This window comes from Erigeron canadensis, chromosome 5, assembly GCF_010389155.1.
Source record: "Erigeron canadensis isolate Cc75 chromosome 5, C_canadensis_v1, whole genome shotgun sequence".
Classification (NCBI taxonomy): domain Eukaryota; kingdom Viridiplantae; phylum Streptophyta; class Magnoliopsida; order Asterales; family Asteraceae; genus Erigeron; species Erigeron canadensis.
Genome location: NC_057765.1, coordinates 21751602 through 21776156, shown reverse-complemented (window position 1 = coordinate 21776156; position 24555 = coordinate 21751602). Strand labels below are relative to the sequence as shown.

The window sequence follows — 24555 nt, the reverse complement described above, 5'->3', positions numbered from 1 at the left end:
AAGTACGGAATTCCGAATGCGTTAGAGGACCTTCCAGGTAGAGGTAGTGGAATGCGAGGGTAAGGCATATGGGTTTTAGATTAAGTAGACTTTTTATTTAGACTTTGGTTCTCTGTGACCTTTCGTAGGGGTTTTTGGCCTTGAGTCTCGAGAGGCCTAAACCGAGGGGGAGGTTACTCTTGTGTTTGTTTCCCCCAAAATGGCTGTCGGAGGACATGACCAATGAGAGTTTATCTAGAGGACTAGGGGTTTAGGACTACTTTAATGGTTTGGAAGAGCAGGTGAGAGGATTAGGATTAGGATAGCTAGGCGGCCTAAGGCCCTTTTTTCCAGAGGTTGTTTAGAAGTAGTTACTGCCTTGGCTCAATTGTGATCTTTTCAGGTTTTGTCATTTCTTATTTATATGTATGTTTGTCTTGGTTGTTTCACACTACTTGTTCGAGTTACGTATTAGTTTGCTACTTTTATGTTGTTTAATATGCCCAATTTGGTTGCTTTCGTATTTGTATTTGTATTGTCAAACATGTCTAATATATCGGTAGGACACATGATTGATAAACGTTCGACCCGCATAGTAGCCGAAACCAGCAGACAGGTATTTCTTTTTTTCAGATTCTCGGCAGACAGGTATGATTTTCTAAACATTCCTCATTTTCCGTCTTACACTCCTTTGTGGCCGGAGGTCCCTATGAAAACAGTCTCTCTACCTTTGTATAGAGGTAAGACTGTCTACAGCTTACCTCCCCCATCTCACACGCAAGAATTGGGTCATGTTACTTACACACTTAGTCTCATACATGATACATATGTTACGCTTTATCCTGCGTGCTTCTATTCTATCACTCTTTTATTATCCAATTATTTATTTATTTATATTTATTATTTATTTATGCTTATATTTAGTTTATTGTTTTTATCTATATTTTATTTATTTATTTATATTTAATATTTAAATCAGGGTTTCAGGGCACTAAAAAAAATGGCCATACTTCATCATCCATCAGGTATTTCTTCATTTTATTAGCTCTGTTGCTGCGGCTGCATATAATGACTTTAGTTTATGGATATTTGAGGACTTCATTTTTATTATTAAAAAGATACATATACACAGTATATAACAAATTTTGAGGCCTTAAATGTTTTGGTGCCTAAAAGGCTAAAAGCCTAAAATGCTTGCTTTATTGGCCTTATGGTTAAGATGACCCGGACCCGGATTATATTGACAATTTGGTTTAAAAATAAATGACTGTGTCCATGCTTCATGGGGTGTACAGCTCAAAAAAATGATCATATAAAAACAAGCTGAAAACAAGTGAAAGAAGATGATGTATAAATTCGGATTCTTTTTTAAAACGAGACAAGTTTAATACATTTTCATGCACTTTGTCCGTGCTTCTTAACAGGACTGCGGTTTCCGTTTGGGTCTGGTCGTGTTGGCAGCATGTTGCAACATCATTCTAGTTTGATATCATTAATGAGCAGTCGTTTTTTCCATAGAAAATGTTCAAAATTTTCTATTTCGTGTTCGTCTGAGCATTTAGATGAAAGCCATGTGAGTTCGGCGAAAGTTATTTATAGTGTAGCTCCTGCCATGGGTCATAACCAGGTGATTAAAAACGGGCGTTTATTATTATCGTTTGTAGTTTGCAATTTTGATTTGTTTTTATTTTTTTGATAATTTGAAATCTGAAGTAGGATTTCTTAAACTAATATTGGTAACAGGAGGCACATCCAGAATGCAGTTCAAGAGTTCCGGCTATTGTGACTGCTCTTGAAAAAATGGAGCTTACTCCAAAGGTAGATAAAACACTTATTGTCGTTTTTTTTTGTAAGTTTTATATATTCAATACGCTACGTTTGTGCTTGACTTTTAGTTTTGCCGTATTATTTACTGTATTTACATGTTGGGATCAATATAGTTCCAGTTTTGCAATTTTGAGTTGCCCATAAGCTGTTTGTTTAGTTTGAACCTTGTAATAATGCATCATAATTCATAAACTGAGATTTTTCTTTGTACTCATCTGCAATGTATATGCTTGCAGTTTCGGGGATCTGAGATCGTTCAACTTCAAAATTTTAGAACTGCTACAGTGGAGGATGTTGCCAGTGTGCATTCCAGATCTTATGTTATTGGTCTCGAGAAGGTAATACAGCTTGACATTTACAAAAGGACAACAGAGGAATTGTAATTGAGAAACTTAAAAACCAAAGGTGGCAATATGGGCGGGTTGGGTAAATAATGAAAACATTTTTGCTTAGTATTGGGCAGTTTGTGCTGGGTTGACCTGCTACCACTATTTGGTCCTTTGAGAATCTCACTGTCAATAATTAATGCATGACTTAGGACTGCTGAAGCTTTAGCATCACCATAATAATCTAAACCTTTGAATAAATTTATTGTTGATGTTGAAACTAGACCGTGGGTGACTTTCAACCTGTTTGACCCTTTCGACCCCATTAGCTTACTCCTTTTATAGCTACATTTATCCCAACAGACATTTTGTGATGAAACACACCCAATTTGAGCTATCCCTGAGTAAAGGGGTCAAATGACAAATCTACTAAAGAGCATATATACTGTTCATATTATTTTGGTGACAAATTACCTGTAGAATAGTAAGTCTTTAACTGGAATGCTATAATGCTACACATGCCAAGCTCATTTGAACTCTACGCTTTTTAAAACATTTTGTCTTTATGTAGATTTTTGGCAAATGCCCCACTAAATTTGTGAAGTCACTATCTAAATCTTTAAATGCCGAGACTTAGATCCGCATTAGTTACTTATTAGGATATATGACACCTCTAATTAATGTCTTATATGCCATGTCAATATTTGATATAGGCAATGGAGCAGGCATCAGAACAGGGCATTATACACATTGATGGCTCAGGACCCACATACGCTACTGCCACAGTAAGATAATTCCTTATTAACTGCCTCCTTAAAACTGTTGTGCATGTACATTTAGCCATCCATGAATTCCAGTTTATCTGATGCCACTTGTTAGATTTATATGTATTGTGTAAAAGACGAACACATGATATGCCATGTCCATTTGGCCATCCATGGCAGCTGTCGTGTTGTGAGTTCACTCAGTCCAGGCATTCCGACTGTTAGGCCAACGTGGTTTCTTCTTAAACACCAATCAGTTCGTTTACTATTATTCTAAAAGATAAACTTGTCCTTACAGTCGTCTGATGTAAGTTAAGGTTTTGGGTGAATATAGAGCAGGATAGGCATGTTGTCTTTTCTATGATGGGCTACACTATGAACAACCTTTGCTGTTACAAGAAGGCATTTACCTTGTCTTAACAAGGTACCTACTCTATAGGAGAAGAGCCTGTTGAAAAAAGAGGGTGATTATGATAAACTGTATGGATTTTGGTTAAGGAAATGAGAAGCTATAACCTTTTTAGACTTTCTAGTCTGTTCAAGACTTCTTGATTATGTATCGGTATAAACGATGTTCTTATCAGTATTTAATGTATTTAGGTTTTTGTTTCTCTTTATTCTGCCCTTTTTCTATGTTATAATGTGTCATATTCCAAATTTGGAAAGCTTACTTCGCTCATGTCCTCACCATTTTATGTCTCCTGCCTTGGCAAAATGCAAGGTTTGGCAATTGATTTGCAGCTTCCACCTTCCTATACCATTTAGACTTAATAGTTATGTTTTTAATATCAAAGGCCCTGTCGTCTAGTGGTATTGGGGTGACCTTTCAACCAAGAGGTTATGGGTTCAAGTCTCACTTGAGACGCTTGCCATAAATAATGTGTGGTTGTAGTTAACTCCTCATCTTTCATACAAAACTTGTACTTTTAGACTTTATTTAGGTGGTGGTTGTTATTTTTTTTTGTTGAAGTCTAAACTTTGAACACAGTTTTAAATGAGGTAGTGTTTGGATCTACTAGTTAATGTCTAGAGTAAGCCCATTTGTTCATACTACTACTCTGAATTTTTAAACTGCCTAGTTTGGTGTATTTCTTCATTTATACTTCTTGGTTTTTTAATTATAAAAATATCAATGCAGACATTTGAGGAATCTTTGGTCGCTGCTGGAGCTGGCCTGTCCTTGGTAGATCATGTGGTAATGCCTGAACTCTGTTGTTTGGGGTTAATTAGCCTTTTGACCTCTACCCTTTTAAGCTAAACTTCAATTTTCCATTGAAGTATTTGACCCATTTGAGATTGAAAATTACTGAAGTTTACGTGCTTGGGATCAAATATAACTCAAATTGACTGTTCATTAGTAAATGGATTAATCGGTCGAAATTGGCAGCTTTAGGTTGGTTTTCCGCTTTTAGTGAAAAAAGTTGATTATTTGATAAAATTGTAGGTAGCGGCATCAAAAGTTAGTGAGAACCCTCCAGTTGGCTTTGCTTTGATACGACCTCCTGGACATCATGCTGTTCCAAAGGGGCCCATGGGATTTTGTGTTTTTGGTAATGTAGCTATTGCAGCTCGATATGCTCAACGTGTTCATGGACTACAACGTGTTTTCATCATTGATTTTGATGTTCATCATGGTAATGGAACTAATGATGCATTCTATGAAGATCCAGACATATTCTTTCTTTCAACTCACCAAGTAAGCTGCAAACATCTATTTATATATTTTTGAAGGGGAAGTTTAACAAATCACTTTTTTGTTATGCTGTTTAGGACGGAAGCTACCCTGGCACAGGAAAAATTGATAATATAGGGTTTGGGAATGGTGAAGGAGCTACACTTAATTTGCCATTAGCAGGAGGTTCGGGTGATATAGCCATGCGAACTGTATTTGATCAAGTCATTGTACCGTCTGCCCAAAGATTTAAGCCGGATATAATTCTTGTATCAGCCGGGTGATTTTCTTTCTACCAAGATATTATATTCTTTGCACTCATTTATTTTTATATGTAGAGGTGGCAAAATGGACTGGTTCAGGTGATATGGTCATATCTGGTCTTGTTGGGTTGATTCTCATTCTTCATTTCTCCCTGTTCTTTTCCGGTTTATTCTGATAATGCTTAATTTTATTAGTTATGCTTGCAAAAAAACATTAGTATTATAGTGTATAAAACACTGAGGTTGTGTTTTTTCAGAACATAGACTTGGAAGACTTTCAACCCATTATACTCGTTCCATATTTTACCTAGTGTTTTGATTTGACCCAATTGAGATGTCACGAGTCTCCAAAAGTCGCTAAATCAAGCTAGTTTTGTGATTTGCTTTTTTAATCAAATCTTGTGCAGCAAACTAGATTAATATGGTAATAACCATTTTTTTTTATCTACTCTGCCCCCTGAAATGCGAAGTCTGACTTCACACTTACTTCCATGGAAGTGTTTTATTATTGATCATATATAAAAAATACGCGATAATTAATAGCCACTTTATAGTAATACTACTCAAGGTGTTACTAGTACTAATTTTCAATCTGACTTCTCTTCAGATATGATGGACACGTACTGGATCCGCTGGCAAATTTTCAGTTAACGACAGGAACGTATTACATGCTAGCAGCAAGCATCAAGCAGCTTTCGAAAGAGCTGTGCGGGGGTAGATGTGTATTTTTCTTGGAGGGAGGATACAACCTGGACTCTCTTTCTACTTCTGTTGCAGATTCTTTCCGTGCATTTATCGGAGAACCCAGCATGGCAGAGAAACCCGGTGATCTTGGGTTCTTATATGATGAACCATCTTTAAAGGTAAAACAAGCTATTGAGAGGATCAAGCACTTGCATTCTTTATAGAAGTGTCAATCTTTTCCCCAAAGATGTATAGTTTTGTATAGGCCAATGCACATAGAGTTTTATTTTATTTGCCATATTTTTATAAAAATCTTGCATTCGTTGCATAGCACCAACCTTTTTGTCAAATGTGATGATATACCTGCTTGTTTATGCACCTATTGTAGCTGTGTAGATAACATAAGATAAGAATTTCTAGTTTGTGAATTTGGTTAGTTATCAAGATTTGTATCATTGACATTGTATGTACCCTTTTCTAGGTCTGAAGCACTTAAATTTTTCTCTTTGCCCCTCATATTTACCTGCATTTTAACGAACGAGTACAATAACTTGAATTCTTTTGCCTAGACGTGACAATTATACTTGATTGAGACTTTGTTACTTGAGTGAGCTCAAGGGCTCGAGGTGTTTGGCTAAGCCTATTTTCAGAGCTTATAACTTGGAAGCTTATTTAAATTTCAAAAGCTAACAGATCTCAAAATTACTTTTGGAAAGTCATCATACATTAACACTTGGGATTCCTTAATTATATTAGATAACAGATCTCTAAATTACTTTTGAACTCCAAATTTGTAGTATGAAACACAGAATGCATCTTGAAATTAGTTTGCTGGCCTTTCAAAATTTCGGTCATAAGGTGAAGGGTATGGTCTACATGGGACATTGGTATGTAGCGGCATGCGGTATCACCACCCCTTACAAATTGGCATACATCAATATGCGGCATCTGCTCGGTACCACTATGTTTTATCACCGCCCCTTACAAATCGGCATACATCAACATGCGACATCTGCTCGGTACCACTATGTTTGATTGAGTGTAACGTTGAGAGTGTGCTTGTGAATTATTATTTTTCTTTTCTTTTTGATTTTTTTAATAAATGTGTCCCTTTTGATTGATAACCAGAAACATATTTTATTTGGAGTGTTTCGATTGATGCATCCTATCTGTGATTAATTGTTATTCTTGTGCACAAATTTAATCAAATGAGCATAAACTTACCGTCCCCCAAAAAAAAAACCTCGGATAGAGTTAGCATATTAATGTAAACGAATCGTCCCAATTACATTTGACAGTCACCCTGACCGAAAAATGCCCCACATAAAATCCCCCCGAAGAATCGACGTGTATATTGGATTCCAAGTCCAACAAGGCATTTATAAAAATAAGAAGTAATCTATTCAGTTGACTTGTTGGTTGATTTAAACACACACCTTTTTTATAATTTATATACAAATTGCTAACGACTATGTAAAGATTTCCAGCCAATCAATATAAAACATGTATGTATAGGTAACAAAATCTGACACAAAAACATAACCACCCATGGCTTTGTTATCCACTCCATCATCAACAAGCACCACCCCACACCACTATCTGCCTAAACTCTTCCCCTCTCACTCCTCCTCCTCCTCCTCCTCCCTTCCCACCATCACTTTTCCGGCGAAACCCATCACCACCCACCACCTTTCACCACCACCCATTACAAAATTTAGAACTAATGTATCTTTTTTCACAGATTTTTTGAACAAACCCTCCAAAAATGTAGAATCCATTAAACAAGAGCTTCTTGATGCCATTGATCCTCTTGACCGTGGTGCTGATGCTTCCCTTGAAGATCAACAATCCATTGAGCAGGTTTGTAATTTTAACCTACTCTGTTTACCTGTTTATGAATATGAAAGGGTTATGTTGTATTATGAATGTTTTGCATTGGACTCACCAGGACTAGATATAACTAGATGCATTTTTCTATTGTTAGGTGCATTTGTAAAAAAATGAAGTTTATATGAAATTTTACAGTAAAGTAACACCCAATGACGTCTTTCACGAGTTTTGGATCTCAATACACCTTCGAAGACGGTGGGGGTTGAGATGCAGTCATTGTTACCCCTTACCTAAAGTAGATGGACTGCTTTCACATTCTACCGAAGCTGGTAGCATAGGACCTCTGGCCCCGCCTCACATGAGGATCGGACCACTAACCTTTAGAGGCAAGCTCCAACTACTTGATCCAACCTTCTTGCTTTATTTTTGTGTGATTTATACACTGGGGAAAATTTCATGAGGTTCACTTACACGTACACCGGGCACCACCCAGAGCAATCGTAGGTGTTTTTTTAATAATAAAACAAGGTTCTAGGCAAAATAAAACAAGTATTAAAATAAAACAAATAAATTACTAATAGGTTTCTATTTATTGAAAATCATGATGCATCAATATATATACATACATACATATATATATATATAGGGTAACACTCTGGTGAGAACACTTTTAAATTAAGAACGGTGAGAACACTTAAAAACATCATTTTGATGCATTAAATGTCCATAAAACTAACATAGTGCATAACTAATTATCATTATTTAAGTGTTTAACAACACATTGATCCTTCAAAATTGAAAAAATCACGTTTTTTGTTTTGTGCATCCATCTTGGATGCATATTTTCAAAATGATGCATACAACAAAAAACATGATTTTTTTCGATTTTGACGGATCCATGTGTTGTTAAACACTTAAATAATGATAATTAGTTATGCACTATGTCAGTTTTATGGACTTTTAATGCATCAAAATGTAGTTTTTAAGTGTTCTCATTTGTTCTCATTTTAAGTTGGTTCTCATTTGATTGTCACCCTATATATATATATATAGGGAAAAGAGAATATAAGGTTGTCCGGCACCTAAGCTTAGGTGTGGAACCCCTCACATACTAATATTTTATTATTTCTTGTTTAATGAATAAATGCATGGGCCCCCATGATTTTTATGGATTAAAAAAACAATATGTGAGTGTTCCACACCTAAGCTTAGATACCTGACAGCCTTATATTCCCATCCCCCATATATATATATATATATATTTGTGCTTCGTGAATCTTCGTGCATCAATTTTTTCATGATCCAAGGGTGAATAGCTTGTCTTATTTGTTTTACTTTAATATACTTGTTTTACAATAACCAACCCCAAGCACTATAAAACAATGTAGAGGTGTTATGCCAACTTCATCCAATGTACTTGCAAAAGGGAGTTGATGCCAGGTTTTTAGCAAGAACCTAGGAGTAAATAGGGTTTAGCCATTTAGGAGAGTACCGAATTAGCCTTTGAGTCGTATGAAACACTTTCACGATATATGATTAGGTATCAACGAATGTGAGACATTTTGCATTTGTATATGTTTGTGAACTAGTTGGGCTATAACCTACAATTAAGTACCAAAGAAAACGTATATGATTGATAATTTTTGACTGACGATATTTGAAAGAAAAATCATCAATATGTTTTATATGGTATTTGTTTCTAGCCTGGACCTGAATTGTTTGATTTAGATAGTTCGAAAACTTGAAGCAGCAAATCCAACAAAGGAGCCGCTCAAGTCTCCATTACTTAACGGGAAATGGGAACTCATATACACCACCTCACAATCGATTCTGCAAACTAAGGTTATGTTCAATTTGGAGATGATAATTTTTAACTTTATGGAATTTCTATCCTTGTCTTCCTTAAAATTTATCTTTCTCAATAGAGACCCAAGTTCCTTAGGTCGCGTGTAAACTATCAAGCGATTAATGCAGACACACTTAGAGCTCAAAATCTGGAATCATTCCCCACCTTTAACCAGGTATGTTGTTATCGTTGTAACTAATTATATGTAGTCATGTAGATACAAACAAAATAGGTATCTAAAAGCGGTTAAGGTAAGCTTGTACATACTTAAAGACATTTATGTTTTTCATAATTTTTGTAGTGTACAGATTAAAATTGCCCAAGTTCTTTATTCGTGGAATAGTAGTGAGTATAATGGTTAGTTAAAAAGCCTAAACGGCCACGGATAAGTCACGATGAGTGAGCTAGTGCGACGGTGTTTTAAATAAAAAAAAGTATTTGTACGAAAGTTCATGTTCATTGTAGTGCGAGTGAAACAAGTCTATGATAGCTAGTCTCGGATGGACCGGCTACAAGTTAAGGATTGCTAGTTTTGAACCAGACTAGAAATTTTTCTTTAGTATCTGCTTTTGTTCTTTTAATGCTAACAATTCATGGTAACTGTCATGTATGTCTAGGTTACAGCGGATCTAACACCAGTGAACTCCAAAAAGGTGGCTGTCAAATTTGATTATTTCAAGATTTTTGGATTGGTAAGATTTTCCTTCATTTAGTCTTCTATCATTTTGTCACCAAAATATGAAAATCCAGGGATGATGTGTGTAAAAGATAAACTTAAAACTCTACTGCCTGAAACCCTAAAGTGAATTACAACGTTTTGTTCATTTTGTGAAGATACCCGTTAAAGCGCCAGAGACAGCTGTAGGTTCACTTGAAGTAACTTACTTGGATGAAGAGTTGAGGTAAATTTATAACATTATACAAACATCATACTTTTGAAAATTGATTAGAAAATTTTCACATATCTACCATGATTTGCAGGGTATCAAGAGGTGACAAAGGAAACTTGTTCGTTTTAAGGATGGTCGATCCCTCTTATCAAGTACCCGTGTGATGTAGGCTCATAACATGGCACGTAGTCGGGGTTTCTGAAAGATGTATGACATTGTCAAGAATATTTTGAAGTCAAGTTGTAGTTCGGTGAATATACATATAGAGGATCGATCCTAATATCCCTTCGCCATACAATAAATTCTATTACATTGTAAAATACCATCAGACAATAATTTGTAATCCACTGGCCAAACCTTTCACTTCTTCTGTATTAAAAGGATGATTAAGTGTATAATGATTCATATGAACAAGTTTAAGCATATTTTTTGTTGGAGAATATGAAGAAAATTGCCTGCACATTTGGCCTTCCATAGTTGAGTCAAACTTTGTTCATTTAATGGCTGATAGTATATTAGATAGAAAATATAAAACTAGCAAAGTGCTAGTTCAAAAGTATGTATACGGAAGAGCAAGATTTGCAAATCCAATCCAATCAAGTAATCATAGTAGTACAATTTCTATTACAATTCCTATTTGAAATCCGAAGGAAAGAAAGTAGCTTAATGTCATCAGGAAGTGACTCCGTACATGGCTTGATGGAGTTGAAGGTTGCTTCATTCCTATGCTTCCACGCAAATTACATAAACAGATTTAAGAGATGGATAAACTATACTAAATCTTGGCTTTGGCCAATTATGCAATAAACGTCTTCCTTGAAAGCCAAATGTAGGCAGTGAAATTAAACAGGGACCCTATAGGTTGGATCCACCATTCTCAATATGAACAGATTTCCTTCGTTGCCTCTTGATATCCTGCAAACAAAAGATCAAGTTACCAAAGTGGGACTCTATGTAAAAGTGATGCAAAATTAAAATACTAAAATAATGCACATGGATACCAATATTCATACATATCATTCATTGTTGCAAAATATTGGCGGTTTAGAACTTTCTTAAGAAAGATGGTTAGTTTGCTGGTACGTTGTTGTCCTGCATTGCTACAAACAAGATAAGATACTAGGTTTATAAAGTACAATCCAAGCCTTGACTAGTGAGACATGTTTTGGATTTGTGCATGGCTTGATCAAGGAACCAACCATGGTGAATTGTTCTATTCGATAAGCATAAGTGTAGAGGCTAAATTTGATGGATCACAACCAGGGAAAACAGATGTTGGAAGTCATCTAACTTCGATGGAATATTTGGTGTGCAGTGTTGGAAGTCAACTAACTTTCAATGGGAAAAGTGTTGTTTCGTTGCAGTTTCATGTCATAATCAGTTTATTTGGTTTCGTTTTTGTTTGAGGTAATCATATATTATTTCAGTTTTTACCTAATAACACCTTTGACCTTTCTGGTAAGAACCTTCACTCTTTTAAGAGATCTAAAGTAATGCCTACAATATGAAGCTTACTGCTTAAACTTGAAACTGTTAACCTTTGTTTTTTATTTTCTTTCAAGAAGCACTTAAAAAACTGATTACATCCATTTTTGGGTGAAGACAAAGATGATTACTGAAAACAGGTGTGAGAACGAACTCGTTTTATGCAGTGACCCTGATAGTTTAGTGAAAAGATGTAACTAATAGTAATACTCATAACAGTCTTCAACAAATAACAAGATTATCTTGTAGACCAGTTAACCTTATCAATTCCGGATGCAACTTTTAAGGCCTAACATATAATGATTGTTTTTTCAACTTTGCATCATACCATTAAAGAGGCAAGAAACTCTATTGAATCAAGAAACCATGTTGTTTCTATTTCTTATAAAAACACCTATTTTTTGCTTCAAAAGAGGATGGGAATCTTATGTTGCATACCTTAACTCTTCATCCAAGTATGTTATTTCCAGTTGACCACGCCCACTTCCACGAGCTTTTATAGGTATCTAAAATTTAATACAGTTAGCCAAACTGGCATATTAAGTAATTATTTGACGCATAAAAGTTCTGTTTATTTATACAATTTTCATCCATTCTTTACTTTATAGTCCCTATCTGGCTATCTACATTACTTTTTGTGTCAAGTAATCATAATACACTACTGTTTTGGAACTCAGAAGTATGGAAAAAATAAAAATAAAAACCGAAATGAATAGACTCAAATCCCAGTAACAAAATTTTATTTACCAAGCCAAACACTTTAAAAGCATCAAATTTCACTGCAACCCTTTTTGCATTAAGAGGAACAAGATTTGCAGTAGCCTGCAGAAAACATGATAGCTGAATGTCACAAAGATATGTACACTCAAGTATAAAGCGCCATCAAAAGTCAAAAGGAATGAAGCTTGGCTTCTTAGGACCCAGCCTAAAGTAACGGATCAAAATGGGTAATGACTCCATGTTGAGCTGACCCAAACACTTCTTGTCAACAAACTGTATATACATAATGCCAATAAACTTACAAAAAAATAAATATATGGAGTACTATAGCTATCCATATTTGTTGTATAAAACATATAGGAGCTTTTATACACCAACAGTTATTCAACCCAGGTTCCCGTTTCTTTATAGTCAACTTCTCTCACTAAATCTGTTAAAGATGAAACATAACCCGATTCGACACATTCATGGCTCCATAACCAAGGATCAAAAATAGCCACCTCTGGAAATTATGGTTGTTGGGGACCATCTATTATCCAACTAATGTTAATATTAGTACATAGGATTCAATATTCTGTCCTCATTATCATGAACTGCATATTAAACCATACGTTGCAAGCATTTTGGGAAACATGGGAGTGATTTATATGCATCTCTAATCAGAAAAGTACCTGGTTAAAGAATGGCCAGGTTTCCATATTCTGTGCTCTGAGAGTATCCAAATTGATTGCCTGGTAAATCTTTCCATTTGCTCGTAAGATTTTGGGTCTCTACAAAAAGCAATAAGAGAAATCCAACACTTAGCGTGTATGATTAGCGATCAAAAGTTTAAAAAAAGTCCCTCAATAAAATGAAAATCTTCTTAAACAAAAGTAAAGTGTCAACTATTTTTGATGGTTAAGATGTGCAAACAAGTGATCTTAGCTTAAGAAATTGTTACGATCCCACATCGGCCAAGTATGAGATTGTGTGGTGGTTTATAAGCCTAGGTGCCTCCTCCTTTTGAGCTAGCTTTTGGGAGTGTGTTTTACACCTAGTTTATGGCTTTATGCGACCCTATTATGGGATGGATTCGTATCTGAATTTTTCCAAGTAAAGCAGCACAGATTGTATGTAATAGATTGCCAATCTATCCACCATTTTTTAAAAAAACATTTTGCATACTAAAGGAGAGATGTGAAACCAACATGTCACCTTTGTTTGCAAGATTGACTGAGAGGTTGTGTATAGAAGCTCCCATTTTCCATTTAGCAAGTCCGATTTAAGTGGCTCCTTGACTTTATTCACGGCTTCAAGTCTTCGTGCAATCTGAACAATGACAGTAAATTTCAGGCTACATGAAGTAGATTTAAGTACTTTCCATAACTTTAGTTGATTTTCTCGTTTTCTCATCTTTATCATGTAAGTCTCGTCTGCGGTTTTATCAACAAAATGAGACCTACAAATGAGAATCAACTAAAACATAACTCTGAAGATAGTATCAATTTCACTTGGCCAACCAAAAATTTTCCCCTTTTGTTTACCTTCTTATAAAAGTAATACTATTTATAACAAAAGTATTATGTCATAAGTGTTTCTAAATGTATCCAATTTGTCACATTTTGCAATAGTTTGTATTTGACGTTAAAATTTGCAAATGTAAGTATCAAACGTCCAAAGTGTACTGTTTGATAATGTCTTATAACATGTAAAGTCTAAACTAGTGACATGGTGTTGGTTTAATAACATGACAACTTATATGACTGTCGAATTTAAAAAAAAAAGAAAGTTTTTCTAACAAATAAAATTACAAACTCAAAACCTGATCAACACGCTCTCGTTGCTCAGGAGTAGCGTCGGCGCCACGATCAAGTGGTGATATACTCTCAATTAGCTCCTGCTTAAGGCTCTCAAAGTCTTCATTTTTTGACGGAAAAAACTTCAAGAAAGAAACCTGGGTTCGCGAAAAACTAGTCTTCTTCTCAACTTCATAGCTAAATAATTTGTAGTAAACACTGTTTTTTGTGCAAAATTTGGTGTTAATGATAGAGGGGGTGAAATCCATTTGAGATATATGTGGTTGGAGTACACTCACTTTTCTTAGCGGCAAATTTTGTAATGCGCATGTTTTATTTGGGGTAGTTATTGAGTTTTTTAAAGTATAAAGATATAGAAGTGTAAATAATGTGAGAAATGTCACAAATGGTCCACGTGGTTTGTCATATTCACATTTTGCCCCCTGTGCTTTTCTTTTCGTTGCAAATGGTCCCTGAATTTTTCATTTTTGTTGCTAGCGGTCTCTGAAACTAACTTCTGTTAAATTTAGCTATTTAAACCCTTCACGTGGTTCACACATGAGGGCATAATCGTCCATTCCTTAATCACAGGGACTATTTGCGATAAAATCATATTTTAATTTTATTTTTTTAATTAATAATAATTAATGATAAAAAAAATGACTATTGGTATATATGGAAATCATCATCCATTTCAAGACTCCATAATTGACCAATACCCATATCCTTCTAAAATCATACTGGCCGGACTAAATCGCCGCTACCTGCCGCCCGCTCTACTCTTGCCGGAAATTGCACAAACATCCCTGGATCTAGTTCTTCCCCCTTCCAATTTCTTCTTTCTCTCCTTTCCTCTTTCCATCCTTTCTTCTTTATTCCTTTTCTAGCTCGCCGGAAAAATGCGGTATCCCCATAAATAACAAAGCATCGGTAAATCTGAAAAAGATCCTCCCTCTTTGTCTACAGTTTTCCGGCCACCGTGAAAAAAGACCCACCAGCTGTTTTGCTTCAAACCACCACCGGCCACCGGAAACTCATCCACCTGGCAAAACTTTTTCTTTTTTTTCTTTCGTTTTTATATATGTATTGTTTACTAGAAAACTTTGTAGTGTATATCTCTTAGATGTTTTTTTGTTTGAGAAATAGATATGAACGCAGATATATACGAATATCTATACATACTAAATACACAGTGGATATATATATATATATATATTGATAATACATGGAGTTTATGGGTTTTCATATATAGAGGGACAATCAAATAAGAACAGTTTTAAAATAAGAGCGGTGAGAACACTTAAAAAACATCATTTTAATGCATTAAAAGTCTATAAAACTAACATAATGCTTAACTAATTATCATTATTTAAGGGTTTAACAACACATTGATCCGTCAAAATTGAAAAAATCACGTTTTTTAGTGGATGCATCATTTTGATGAATATGCATCAAAGATGGATGCACAAAACAAAAAACGTGATTTTTTTAATTTTGACGATTCAATGTTTTGTTAAATACTTAAATAATGATAATTATTTAAGCACTATGTTAGTTTTATGGACTTTTAATGCATCAAAACGATGTTTTTTAAGTGTTCTCACCGTTCTTATTTTAGGACTGTTCTCACCGGAGTGTTATATATATATATATATTTGATAATACATGGAGTTTGTGGATTTTCAAGTTATGTATATGCGATCTGTTAAGAAATTGTGGTTGGTTCTATTACATATATGAGAAAGTAAGGAAACTCAATAACCCAAAAAACGGTAGTAAGAAAATGACTTTGGAATTCTTTTGTTTATTGCTTTGTTTTGTTTCTCTAAAAGTAAAAGTTTTCTATTTTTCTTCTACTTTGTGTTCATCCACTTTCCACACCTCTATACATATTACATGGTTTTTGATGTGAATGTATTAGATTTTAACTCTATGTAAATTAGAGAGTCACATACTATTTAAATAAGTAGTACTCGTATTAATAAGAAGAGAAATTATCACAAATCGTCCCTGTGGTTTGCTCGATTCGCATTTTCATCCCTGTACTTTTTTTTTATCATTAGGCGTCCCTGTACTTTTCATTTTCATTGCTAGTCGTCCCTGCCACTAACAACCGTTAGTTTTTAGCCGTCAAAACCCTCATGTGCAACGCACATGAGGCATTTTCGTCCAGTTTGTAATCATAGGGACTATTTGTGATAAAAAAAATCTCCCCCACAAATTCCGGCAACCATATGTGACCGGCCAGAAAAGTCTCCAAAAGTCGAGAACCACCGCCCCACTTCATTATCTTCACCATTTCAAACCTCAAACACCTCTATCACCTTGTACCTCCCCATAACGAACAAAACCATACACCCACCACCACCCAACACTTACTACCGCCGCCTCCCACCACCGTCGCAACCCCAATTGCCGGAAAAACATCTGCAACAACGTCCTCACCACGACAGCCTCCATTTTCGACCTCCACCTCAAGCTTTCTCTCTCTAAAAATGGGGGCTGTCGTGGTGGTGGACGCTACTGCTAACGTTTTCCGAAAGTTGGGGTTGCGACAGTGGTGGAGGCAGCGGTAGTAAGTGTTGGGTGGTGGCGGGTGTATGGTTTTGTTAGTTATGGGGAGGTACAAGGTGATAGAGGTGTTTGGGGTTTGAAATGATGAAGATAATGAAGTGGGGCGGTAGTTCTCGGCTTTTGGATACTTTTCTGACGGTGACCAGCCGGTCACAGATGGTTGCCGGAATTTGTAGGGGGATGTTTTATCATACATAGTCCCTATGGTTACAAACTGGATGAAAATGCCCTCATGTGCGTTGCACATGAGGGGTTTAACGGCTGAAAACTAACGGTCGTTAGTGGCAGGGACGACTTGCAATGAAAATGAAAAGTACAGGGACACCTAATGATAAAAAAAAGTATAGGGATGAAAATACGAATCGAGCAAACCACGGGAACAATTTGTGATAATTTCTCTAATAAGAAAGAAGGTTGAAGATGAGTAGTGTCACAAGATTCTGAGGGAGATAAAAGTGTATATATAGTGGTTGTGTGAATAGACGATTATACCCTTACTAACGGCCTAAAACTAACGGATGCTAATGTCAGGGACTGCAAGCAACGAAATTAGAAAGTTCAGGGACCATTTGTAACGAAAAAAAAAGCACGGTGACAAAATGCGAATATGACAAACCACATTGACCATTTGTGACATTTTCTCTTTCTTGAAATAACAATAGATTTGATTCTGGGGTTTCAAGATTTTGTTAATTCTAGTGATTGTAGTGAAAAAGCTACAAACTTTATTCAAAATTTGTTTAATTTTTGGTTGTAATAAATGGTTTTTCATTTGATATATATATGACAAAGAAATCCACTTTGCAAAGTTGAATGAATCCTTGAGTGGTGATTAGTCTCTACATCCAGGTAAATTTTATGAAATCATTGTTCTCATATTTATACAATATAATGTGTGTGTATATATATATCTGTATGTATATGTGTATCGGATTGTGATTTTGATCTCTGTTTAGGCTATAGGAGGAAAGTCGAGTCATTGACTCTGATTTACGCGGTCTAACTAGTATTCTTGTGACCGTTTTTGCTACACTTTCCTGACCATGATGCTTACCCAATGAGTTTTTGAATCATGGTCTCTTATGAGACATTTTAGGACTCCAGTAAAGATGTGTAATGTGTGATGAAATTTTTTTTTAAAAAAAAAACGATGAAAATGTGCATACTATCACTATGTGTTTGATAAAATGCCTGAATGAAGTCTATGTTAACTTTTTAAGTAAGATTATGCAAGCAAGACGTTGAAATTCTAGTTGGTATTTTGTGGGTTCTTTTCTACTTATTCGGTGAAACAACAACCTATTTTCAAATTGTTGGTATTGGGGAACCTACTAAATTTTGGCCCTGGGCATTAAAAGTGGGCTCCCGTTATGCTTTTGGGCAAATTTCTGACCAGATGACTGCCACAATGAATTTGATTCTGTTGGTTATTTATTATGGAAAACTTAGCGCTTTGTTTAATCAGCCAGTATGCGTTTTTTGTTATTACATATGAATTACAGTTGAGATTCATGAAGATTGCTAATTGCATATGTCATTTCTTTTGCAGCTTGGGGAAAATGAAAGGGTTAAATTTTCGGTCCCTAATCATTTTCTCTGCATTTCTACGTGTATTTTTAATTATCTATGGAGAATGGCAAGATACTCATATGGAGGTTAGGTATACTGATGTTGATTATCTTGTTTTCTCTGATGCTGCGGCTTTAGTAGTTGCTGGAAAATCACCATACAAAAGATCCACTTACCGTTATTCTCCTTTGATAGCATTTCTTCTCGCACCGAATTCATTTATTCACCAATCATGGGGAAAGTTTCTTTTTTCTGCTTCAGGTAAACAATCTGTTTCATTAGAGTTGCTTCTTTTCATTGGAAAATATATTGCCCATTATTAGTTCATAGTTGACTATGCCCATGGAAGTGTTTGACTAATAGCTTACTACCATAAATGAGCTTATATGTTATACAATATATGTTGATTGATGTTTATCAGTAGAGCCACTGTAGAGGGTTTATAGTCATTTGACTGAGAACCTGCTAGCATATGTCATATTAACTTACCCGCTGCCTCTTATATTTTAAATATAAACCAAACAAATGCATTTTTGGGTTTGGTCAGCAGTTTTTTACGTCATTCATACGGACTTTGGTTAGCATATTTTTTCATGTCAAAAGTTGCCCAAAGTGTATGCAACTGCTTACAACATCCTAACTGTATTTATTAATTGTTTTATTTATTTTCTCTATCTCGAACTTAATATCGTTTTCAAAATGCAGATCTACTTGTGGGGTACTTTATCCGTGCAATTCTAAAGCTTCGTGGAGTGCCTGAGAATATAAGCATTTACTCTGTAAGTGTATGGCTTTTTAATCCATTTACGTTCACCATTGGAACGCGGGGCAACTGTGAGCCGATTGTTTGTGCCATCATTTTGTGGATCATTATATGTCTCATGAGAGGTACTATCTATGATTTTCATATAAAACTTGATGCTTATATACTGTCAATTAATATTAATATATATCCATATGCTATTAGTTAATGTATGATCTGAGTGGCAACTGAACAAAGTTGTGTATAGTTTATATCGTATCTTCTATCTTGTTATCAACCGGATATATGTTTTGTTTTGCAGGTAATCTTTTCCAAGGGGCTGTTTGGTATGGGCTTGTTGTTCATATGAGAATTTATCCTATTATCTACGCTCTTTCTGTCATCATACTTCTTGATCCTCACAACTTCCATCCTGGTAGAAGGCCAGTGATCAAAGACTGGAGTTCAAGACAACTCAAATCCGATGCAAGTTCAGTCCCAGCTAAAGTTTTTGATTTAAACAGATTATGGGTTTTCTTCTCAACGATGTTTACAAGATCAAGAATCTTGTTTGGATTAATATCAGCAACCATATTCTTCTTTTTTACTGGAATATTTTTCTATCTATATGGATGGGAGTTCTTGCATGAGGCCTTGTTGTACCACCTAACTCGTACAGATCCCAGACACAATTTTTCAATCTATTTTTATCACATTTATCTCAATTTTGAAAGGGAGTTCTCGGTGTTGGAAAAGCTCATCTCGTTTCTACCTCAGTTACTAGTGCAGATTGTTCTAATTTCCCGTTTTGCACAAGATCTCCCGTTCTGCTTCTTTGTCCAGACAGTAGCATTTGTAGCATTCAACAAGGTCCGTTTTCCCAAGTCTCTTCCTGCAGTTAACTTTATGTAAAGGGTTGTTTGGATTCGTGTTTTGAAATTTATGGTCTTTTTTTTAGAACGGCAGAGATTTTGTTTCGAAATTTATTATCTAAGGTAGTCATAATAATCATTTTTTATGTTTGGATAAGCTGATCATGCTCCGGATTTACTAAGATACATTGTTTCCTAACATGTGCAACAAAAGTTATTATTTGTCGGCATGGTAAAATTACTTGATCATTCCTCATTTCCTCATGTGACTTAATACAAGAGCTGTTTGTATATTTTTCAGAACTTCATTTTTGGTCCATATATATTTCTTAAAAAGTCAGAATCTGTCTAACACCTCAAGAGGCTAAAAGTATATGCGAATACAGCTGCTTACAGCCCATTTTGTAACACTTGTATATCTGATCATTTCATAATCACATAATTACTTCAAAGCTGACACACACCTCTAAATCCCTTAGTTTATTTATGTATTTATTTTCATGTGATGACATCAATGTCACATTTGTCAGGTGATAACAGCCCAGTATTTTGTATGGTTCTTCTGTCTGCTGCCGCTTATACTACCATGGAGCAAAATGAAGCTGAAATGGGAAGGCATTTTCTGCATTTTGTTCTGGATCGGAGCTCAAACTCACTGGCTGTTATGGGGTTATATGCTTGAATTTAAAGGCAAGCAAGTCTTCTTGCAACTTTGGGCTGCAAGTTTATTGTTTTTTGCTGCAAATACTTATGTGCTGATCACCATCATTATCCGACACACGTATTCTCCCGTTTTTAAACGTGTAGTCCCTTCAAGCTCAAGGAAAACCAGGTGACTAGGTGACTAGGTGAGTAAAATTATTATTGTTCCTGTGTATTCCTCCTGTCTGGCAGTTTAATGGCCCTGAATTCGAGTTTCTTAGAGTGGCCCATTTTTTTGGGTCGGATTTGACTTGATAATGGGTCAACTTTTGTTGTACTAAAAGGAACGCGATAGGCGATATGAATTTTGAGAAATTTAATCATTTCCTTTTCCTTTTAAGACCTGTTAAAGTAACTGTTTAGCAAAAAATGTACTATACAACTTTTTCTATTTCTAAAAATAGTTGTTTTTAATATTTTAAAGTTCAACATTTAACTTTTTTGATATATAAAACAATAATCGTCATGCTCAAATCATAAAAGGCAAGTGTTAAATGGGTTGTTTTCATGTTTGAAAGCTGAGAATTTTGTGTGCACCGAACCTGTTAAGACACGGTTTGTCAGCCTTATGTATAACCTTGAATCAGTTCGGATGGATTTTATAAAATTATTATATATTCTATAATTTAACACACACATATTGAAAAGCGAATATGTAGTTGAAAACTTGTTATAAAGCTAAGTTTATAGAAAAGTGAATATGTAGTTGTTAACTTGTTATGTAGTTAAGTTCAAGTATAGAACCCCTCATATATTAATTTTATTAAATTTATTGTATAATGGATAAATAATTAGGCCCTGTTTTTTTAATGGATTAAACTATTAGGATGTGAGGGGTTCTATACCCAAATTTAGGTATAATTTGATGTATGTATATGGCGGCCTTAGATCTCAGTTGGGTTCTACATCCTTGACGTCCCCAAACCTTGCGTATAATAGTGCATAAAATAAATAAAGAGGTCAATATTGGATCAGCATTCTATTCAATTAGAAAAACACTAAATGGAAGGGTAAATGAGAGGGAACCATCTAGTCCCATATACCGTATTGATACCCACAACACATACTGCATAAAAATCATTTCTGGTAAGTCACCATGCTCACACATAGATCATAAGATATAGTTTCTTCACTTTCTTTTAGTAAGTTTCGAACCTGTGATTCGCAACCTTCATATGTGGACCAATAAATTGTTTAAACTCATAAAAGAATAAACTTAATAATATCATATATTAAACTAAACGAGAGAGAGGTACCCGCGCGTTACGGTGGTGCTGGAGGTGATGGTGGGTGGTGATATAATGGCGGCGGTGGTGATGGTGTGATCTACCTGACGGGCCCCGCCCTCGGATTTAAAAATTCGTTGAAAATATATTGAATAACCTTTCATTAAAAATAACATTAAATTTTAAGAACACCCATACAATTTTTATAATTTATTGATGTACGGTTTTTTAGATAAAAATTTTGAATGAATTAAATGAATATAATGATTTATGGAAGAGAAAGTAAAAAAATAAGTGGTTGAGATTTTAGGAGAGAGAAAGTAATTATTTTAGACAAATATAGAATAGATAAAAAGGCATTTTGAGAAAGTAAATGTTGAAACTTGAAATTTAGACGAAGGCTATTTGTTTTATAATATAATATAGATAATTGATCAGTAAATATTTAATTAAATTATTATACATTATAACATGAAAATATCGTTTCTTTCGAATGCTCTTAATAGAAAAAGAAAAGTAACTCAATATTCTTTATCACCAGTTATAAGTTTTATTAACATTTACTAGCACGGTACCCGCGCGATGCGGCGGTAGTCATGACGGTGACGGTGTGATGGTTGGGCAACGGTTGGTGATGGAGCGACGTTGAGTTGTGTATATAATTGATGTAAAAGGTTAATGGACATATTTTAAAACATAAAGGATTGATAGTGTAATTTAATCATTAATGTTAAGGAGGTAGTATGTGTGAAAGTATTTTTAAGAGGTGCCAAGTAAAAATATTACATATTTTCAACATTACCAAAAATAAAAAGGGCTATTCTTTTTATAATATAGTATAGATGACGGTATATATATATGGAGGGTATACAATTTTATTTATATATTTAAAAACGAGATACTGCTTTCGAAATCAAATCTTTAATTTTTGTAAAAATAAAAGCATAATACATCACAATTTAATCCAATTATCTTCTTTAATATGGTAATTGTATGTGAACAGTACTTACACATAATCTACCAATATATATATATATAACAAAGTCCTGAATTCTTTTATGGATAAACAAGAACCGTTAGATAAGTTTAAACTTTTAGTTACAACCCTTAGATCAAAATAATTGTATCCTTACCAAATTTATCATTGAAAAAACACAACATTTAGCCCTTGTAGTTTGTATAATTAAATCTTAGTATACTTAACTTAATATTTTATTTTTACTTTTTTTTTTCTGCCGACTTCAACAAAGAAAAACCAAAATTTTTGGACTTTTTTTTCCTTAGCCCAATACCAAAAAAAGAAGTTGTATATTCAACTTAATATTTTATTTACTTTTTTTTTTTAAGTCGACTTCACCAAAATAAAACCAAAGTTTTTGTACTTTCTTTTTCCCCTTAACCCAATACAAAAAAAAAGGTATTGCTAATTTTTCACACTTGGAGCTTTGAAAATTTATTAAATTAAAATTTATTTAAAGATTTTAAGGTTTTTATTAATACATGTTTTATCAAATACATAGGAGGTTAATGACATTTAATACAGTACCATTCAAAATTCTAAAATTCTATAAATTTAACAATAAATACAGAATGTACAAATCTCAATATATTTGATGTAAAATTACTTTCAAATTTAAAAAAAAAACTTAATTATGAACATATATAGTAGATTTTTTGAGCCTAAAAACTTGTGAAAAGATAAGATGACAGGGGTGATAGGTCATAGAGTGTGATAGGTCATATAAGGTGATATATTATAGAGTGTGATAGTCAAATGTTTTAGCCATACGAGCTCCGCCATCTGATTTAAAAATTCGCCGAAATTATAACGAATGACATCTCTAAAGAAACCCATATAATTTTTATAATTTTTTTTTTTGCTGCCGACTTCATCAAAGAAAAACCAAAATTTTTGGACTTTTTTTTCCTTAGCCCAATACCAAAAAAAGAAGTTGTATATTCAACTTAATATTTTATTTACTTTTTTTTTGAAGTCGACTTCACCAAAATAAAACCAAAGTTTTTAGACTTTCTTTTTCCCCTTAACCCAATACAAAAAAAAAGAGTTAATTACTGAAATGGTACCTTGCGTTTGCGCTATATTACTGGTTTCATACATTTCCTTTCGAAATTACGCTGATCATACTCAACGTATGCAAATCTCCACTCGGACCATACTAGAGGCTAACGCCGTCAGCTGGCCGTTAAAACCTCCCCCAAGTGACTTGCACGTGAGGGGTAAATATGTAATATCGCGTTTCCTAATTACTGAAATGGTATCTAACTTTTGCACGATATTGCTGGTTTCATACCTATATGTTTCTTAATTACTTAAATGGTACTTAATGTTTAGTTATCAATTTATTTTTATTTTTTTATTTTTTTAAATTTGTTTTATTTTTCTTTTATAAAAATTCTCCAAAACTTGTTACAATTTAATGAAAATAGTCAGAATACACTTATAATCCACTCAAAAATAATACCAAATAGTTATTTCATAACAAAATATAAGTTTTAAAGTTCAAAAATAACCAAAAATAGCAATAAAGTATCATAAAACAATTTTAAAAAAATTTGCGAGGAAATTTTTTTTTTGAAAAAATTCCGGAAATACCGCAATGGTAATACCAGATATACAAGTCAGTATTTACTGCGACATGAAGCTTAAAGCAATGTTTTAAATACCCGTAAATACCGGCTGATATTTCTGGTATTCCTGGATATATCTGGTATTACCGTTGCGGTATTTCCGAAATTTTTAATAAAGAAAATTTTATCTTTTTAAAAAAATTGTTTTATGATACTTTAT

At 34.3% G+C, this 24555-nt stretch overlaps 4 protein-coding genes across 7 annotated transcripts; 3 read left to right on the top strand and 1 right to left on the bottom strand.

Moving 5' to 3' along the window:
• Window positions 1-901: 901 nt before the first annotated feature.
• On the top strand, window positions 902-5852 carry LOC122599694 (histone deacetylase 14). The gene is made up of 9 exons (XM_043772245.1): window positions 902-1004; window positions 1404-1606; window positions 1723-1797; window positions 2043-2144; window positions 2846-2917; window positions 4035-4091; window positions 4341-4592; window positions 4667-4848; window positions 5439-5852. The coding sequence occupies exons 1-9, from the start codon at window positions 980-982 to the stop codon at window positions 5737-5739; spliced, it is 1269 nt and encodes a 422-aa protein (XP_043628180.1). The 5' UTR covers window positions 902-979; the 3' UTR covers window positions 5740-5852.
• A 1139-nt stretch (window positions 5853-6991) lies between these two features.
• On the top strand, window positions 6992-10541 carry LOC122599035 (probable plastid-lipid-associated protein 4, chloroplastic). The gene is made up of 6 exons (XM_043771480.1): window positions 6992-7375; window positions 9074-9187; window positions 9271-9366; window positions 9809-9883; window positions 10026-10093; window positions 10173-10541. The coding sequence occupies exons 1-6, from the start codon at window positions 7064-7066 to the stop codon at window positions 10243-10245; spliced, it is 738 nt and encodes a 245-aa protein (XP_043627415.1). The 5' UTR covers window positions 6992-7063; the 3' UTR covers window positions 10246-10541.
• Window positions 10542-10596: 55 nt separating this feature from the next.
• On the bottom strand, window positions 10597-14384 carry LOC122599034 (probable plastid-lipid-associated protein 4, chloroplastic). Of its 3 annotated transcripts, XM_043771476.1 has the most exons (7): window positions 14088-14384; window positions 13481-13594; window positions 12958-13056; window positions 12314-12388; window positions 12005-12072; window positions 11095-11181; window positions 10597-10996 (listed from the first exon to the last, which is right to left on the bottom strand). In XM_043771476.1, exons 1-7 carry the CDS (start codon window positions 14328-14330, stop codon window positions 10924-10926), a joined length of 759 nt encoding a protein of 252 aa, XP_043627411.1. In that variant the 5' UTR covers window positions 14331-14384; the 3' UTR covers window positions 10597-10923. The 3 variants fall into 3 exon arrangements, with proteins under 3 accessions (XP_043627411.1, XP_043627413.1, XP_043627412.1); XM_043771478.1 differs by lacking the exon at window positions 11095-11181; XM_043771477.1 differs by lacking the exon at window positions 12314-12388.
• Window positions 14385-17350: 2966 nt separating this feature from the next.
• LOC122600507 (GPI mannosyltransferase 1) lies at window positions 17351-20860 on the top strand. 2 transcript variants are annotated; one of them, XM_043773235.1, is made up of 6 exons: window positions 17351-17484; window positions 18185-18295; window positions 18400-18465; window positions 18910-19092; window positions 19269-19816; window positions 20349-20860. In XM_043773235.1, exons 2-6 carry the CDS (start codon window positions 18262-18264, stop codon window positions 20652-20654), a joined length of 1137 nt encoding a protein of 378 aa, XP_043629170.1. In that variant the 5' UTR covers window positions 17351-17484; window positions 18185-18261; the 3' UTR covers window positions 20655-20860. The 2 variants fall into 2 exon arrangements, with proteins under 2 accessions (XP_043629170.1, XP_043629169.1); XM_043773234.1 differs by having other exon boundaries at window positions 18185-18465.
• Window positions 20861-24555: the final 3695 nt, after the last annotated feature.

What these genes read in the sequence shown, in the direction of transcription:
- LOC122599694 (XM_043772245.1), top strand. Translation starts at nt 980, where the DNA reads ATGGCCATACTTCATCATCCATCAG. An exon ending in CATACTTCATCATCCATCAG is followed by an intron (nt 1,005 to 1,403) that starts GTATTTCTTCAT and finishes GCTTCTTAACAG; the next exon opens with GACTGCGGTTTCCGTTTGGG. An exon ending in TGTCCTTGGTAGATCATGTG is followed by an intron (nt 4,092 to 4,340) that starts GTAATGCCTGAA and finishes ATAAAATTGTAG; the next exon opens with GTAGCGGCATCAAAAGTTAG.
- LOC122599035 (XM_043771480.1), top strand. Translation starts at nt 7,064, where the DNA reads ATGGCTTTGTTATCCACTCCATCATCAACAAGCACCACCCCACACCAC. An exon ending in AATCGATTCTGCAAACTAAG is followed by an intron (nt 9,188 to 9,270) that starts GTTATGTTCAAT and finishes CTTTCTCAATAG; the next exon opens with AGACCCAAGTTCCTTAGGTC. An exon ending in ATTTCAAGATTTTTGGATTG is followed by an intron (nt 9,884 to 10,025) that starts GTAAGATTTTCC and finishes CATTTTGTGAAG; the next exon opens with ATACCCGTTAAAGCGCCAGA.
- LOC122599034 (XM_043771476.1), bottom strand. Translation starts at nt 14,330, where the DNA reads ATGGATTTCACCCCCTCTATCATTAACACCAAATTTTGCACAAAAAAC. An exon ending in AGTCAATCTTGCAAACAAAG is followed by an intron (nt 13,057 to 13,480) that starts GTGACATGTTGG and finishes TGCTTTTTGTAG; the next exon opens with AGACCCAAAATCTTACGAGC. An exon ending in TACTTGGATGAAGAGTTAAG is followed by an intron (nt 11,182 to 12,004) that starts GTATGCAACATA and finishes TCTTGTTTGTAG; the next exon opens with CAATGCAGGACAACAACGTA.
- LOC122600507 (XM_043773234.1), top strand. Translation starts at nt 18,195, where the DNA reads ATGAAAGGGTTAAATTTTCGGTCCCTAATCATTTTCTCTGCATTTCTA. An exon ending in CATTATATGTCTCATGAGAG is followed by an intron (nt 19,093 to 19,268) that starts GTACTATCTATG and finishes TTTGTTTTGCAG; the next exon opens with GTAATCTTTTCCAAGGGGCT. An exon ending in CATTTGTAGCATTCAACAAG is followed by an intron (nt 19,817 to 20,348) that starts GTCCGTTTTCCC and finishes CACATTTGTCAG; the next exon opens with GTGATAACAGCCCAGTATTT.